Source organism: Aotus nancymaae, unplaced genomic scaffold, assembly GCF_030222135.1.
Source record: "Aotus nancymaae isolate 86718 unplaced genomic scaffold, 86718_ANA_hifiasm-v0.15.2.pri h1tg000027l, whole genome shotgun sequence".
NCBI lineage: Eukaryota > Metazoa > Chordata > Mammalia > Primates > Aotidae > Aotus > Aotus nancymaae.
This window is the reverse complement of record NW_026988440.1, coordinates 1,757,032-1,759,617: the sequence shown is the minus strand read 5'-3', so window position 1 is coordinate 1,759,617 and position 2,586 is coordinate 1,757,032. Positions and strand designations below refer to the sequence as shown.

The 2,586-nt window shown below is 56.1% G+C and overlaps 1 protein-coding gene across 1 annotated transcript; it reads right to left on the bottom strand.

The window, feature by feature from the left end:
* Positions 1–1,101: 1,101 nt before the first annotated feature.
* CUNH6orf15 (chromosome unknown C6orf15 homolog) lies at positions 1,102–2,245 on the bottom strand. Its single transcript, XM_012435396.2, has 2 exons — positions 2,179–2,245; positions 1,102–1,979 (listed from the first exon to the last, which is right to left on the bottom strand). Exons 1-2 carry the CDS (start codon positions 2,243–2,245, stop codon positions 1,102–1,104), a joined length of 945 nt encoding a protein of 314 aa, XP_012290819.2.
* Positions 2,246–2,586: the final 341 nt, after the last annotated feature.

Sequence of the window (2,586 nt, the reverse complement as noted above, 5' to 3'; positions counted from 1 at the left end):
GAAACGCACGTCTCCCACTCAGGCAGGCAGGCAGTTCCCTATCCCTTGAGTTCTGGTGTTTTTCTTACTCCCTTCTCCCTTCCCACAAGCTGCCCAACTCCCAGGGACCTGGCTGGAGAGTACACACACCTGGACCACTGCAGGCGCGGCACGGGGAAAAGAGAATCCAGAACCAAACCACCTCCCACCCACACCTGCTAATTTCATCTGCGCTTTTGTAGCCTGACCCTTCCCTGCCCTCACTCCAACACCTGTGTGAGGATGCTGAGCTCCTGGGAAAACCAAAGGGCGGGCAGGCAAGACAATAATGTGACCAAAGGATGAGACTGTCATCGCTTGGGAATAAAAGCATCAAATGCCACGCCAGGTGGGATTGTTGGCTCCAAGGTTTTTTCTCCCTTTTCTTTCTCCCTTTTCTCTTTTCCTTTATCGAGGTCTGCTGTTTACTCAGCAAATGTTCAAAGTCTGTGGTTCTCTTGGACACAATGTGCTAAATGATGCATGGAAGGGAGGAGATCAATGCATCCTCCACTTCCAAGAAGCTTGACTTTCCGGGGAAGAAAAGACAAGTGAAGCATAGACATTGTGACTTGGCTTTCTGTTTCTGTGAATTGCAAGGAATTCTGTCCACCTGGTCCTGGAGCCGCCTTCAGGGACCTCACCCTTCCCCCTGCTGTAGGTGCCATGTCAATCAGTCCTGCTGTCCCTCCTCCCCCTTTCAGATTCCCGCACAGTCCTGGAACAGTCTCCCACCTGCCTGAGGTGAGACTGTGAGGCCCCACCTTCAAGCACCCAGGTGTTGATCCTCTACAAAGGATGGGATAGCAAGAGAGCGTCTGCAGGGGCCCCTGGAGGGACGTGGGGATGGCTAGAAAACGGGAATGGACAGACTGACTTCAGCTTATGACCAGAAACAAAGACACTGAGGAGAAGCAAATTCCATAAGTGCTTTTATTTTATTGGAGATGAGCAGGGGAGGCGGTGAAAAGTGGGGATAATGCTGGAAACACGCTGACAGGGCCTGGATTGAGCCCACACAGCAGGGGCGGGAGCAGGACTCCCTTCTCTAACTCCCACTGTTGGGTTTCCCTCTGTCATGCTCTAGCCCCACTGCAACCCAGGGCTGGGAGGGTTAGGGAAGCTGGCTGGGATGTTCCAAGAAGAGCCAGGAGGCCGGAGAACTCCGGGAGGAAATGGATGATTGATGCCTGGGTATAAATGAATACTTCCCCAGCTGCCTCCTGGATACCGATTAATATTCCCCCAGCTGCCTCCTGGATATCGATTAATATTTCCCCAGCTGGTACCTGGGGGTTGATTATTGATGCCCCAGATTCCCCCAGGGTGTGGCATGGGCCTCGTTCCCCAACCAGTCCCAGGGCCTCCATCTCCCCAGGACACACTGGGATTCAGGGTCCCCCAGGGGTGACCAGGCAGAAGCCTGTGGATAAGAGACCAGAAAGGGCGTTGGGAAAGGATTTTCCCCCCGGCTCCTAGTGGATTAGAGGGGGGCAGTTGTCTGGACTCCGAGTCCTGGTAGAGGACTAAAGCCCTGGACGAGGGGTCAGTGGTGTCGGCAGAGGACTCCCCAGGCAAAGGGCCACTGCCTGGAGGGAGGGCCGCGACACTGGACAGGTAAGAGAGTTCTTCAGGAAGCACTCCCCCTAGGTGATCCTCAGCCACAGCAGCCATCATCTGCCAAGGATCCTTGGGGGGCCAGGAATCCACGGCAGGCAGCCCCCGGGATGGAGGCCACCTCTGCACCCCAGAACCTCCTGCAGGGGGCAAACCATCAGGTGGAGGCGCGCTGAGCTTCAGAGGAACCCTTGCCAAATCATTAGACCTAGGGTCCAGGGAGGGCTGAGGATGTTCAGAGTTAAAGTGGCCAGTCAAGGAAGGTTGTCCAAGCCGAGGCAAGCTGGTCCCCAAGTTTTGGGAAACTTTCTCCTCCATGACACCGATGCTCCGGGCAAAGAGGCCTGAGGGAAAGAGAAGATAAAGCAACCAATGGTCTCCCTTCCTGGATTCCCTGATTCCCTTTGCTTCCCCTATGCCTATTCTTCCTTTTCCCTCAGGGACCCAAATGTGTACCCTCCTGCCTTTATTCCTTCCCTTAACTCCTGTTTCCTGGGGAACCTCCAGTGCCTCCTGCCCAAGGGTCAGGCACGGCCTCCGTACCTGGGAGATGAAGACAGACCAGGAGCAGGCCCAGAGGAGCGCAGCTCCCTGCCATGCGGCCCTGCATCCTGCTCAGCACCTGCATCTCCCTCAGCCCCAAGACAGCCAGCCTTTATCCTGGTAGCGGGGCGGGGGACAGCAGAAACAGGCTGGGCTAGTGGTTGTGGAGACAATAAACCTCCACATTCCACCCTCATTCCTAATGCGGTCTGTGGCAACAGGTGCCACTTGAATGAATGTCCCAGAGGAAACTGGGTGTCTCCCGCCCTGGCGCCCTTCCTTGAGCTCCCTGCCCCTTCTTGGCCCAGGTGTCCAGGCTCACAGCTCATCCCTGCTTGCCAGCCTCCCCGACCCTGCTTCCCTCCACACAGGGACCTCCAACCTGGGGTCCCACTCTCTTAATCGCCA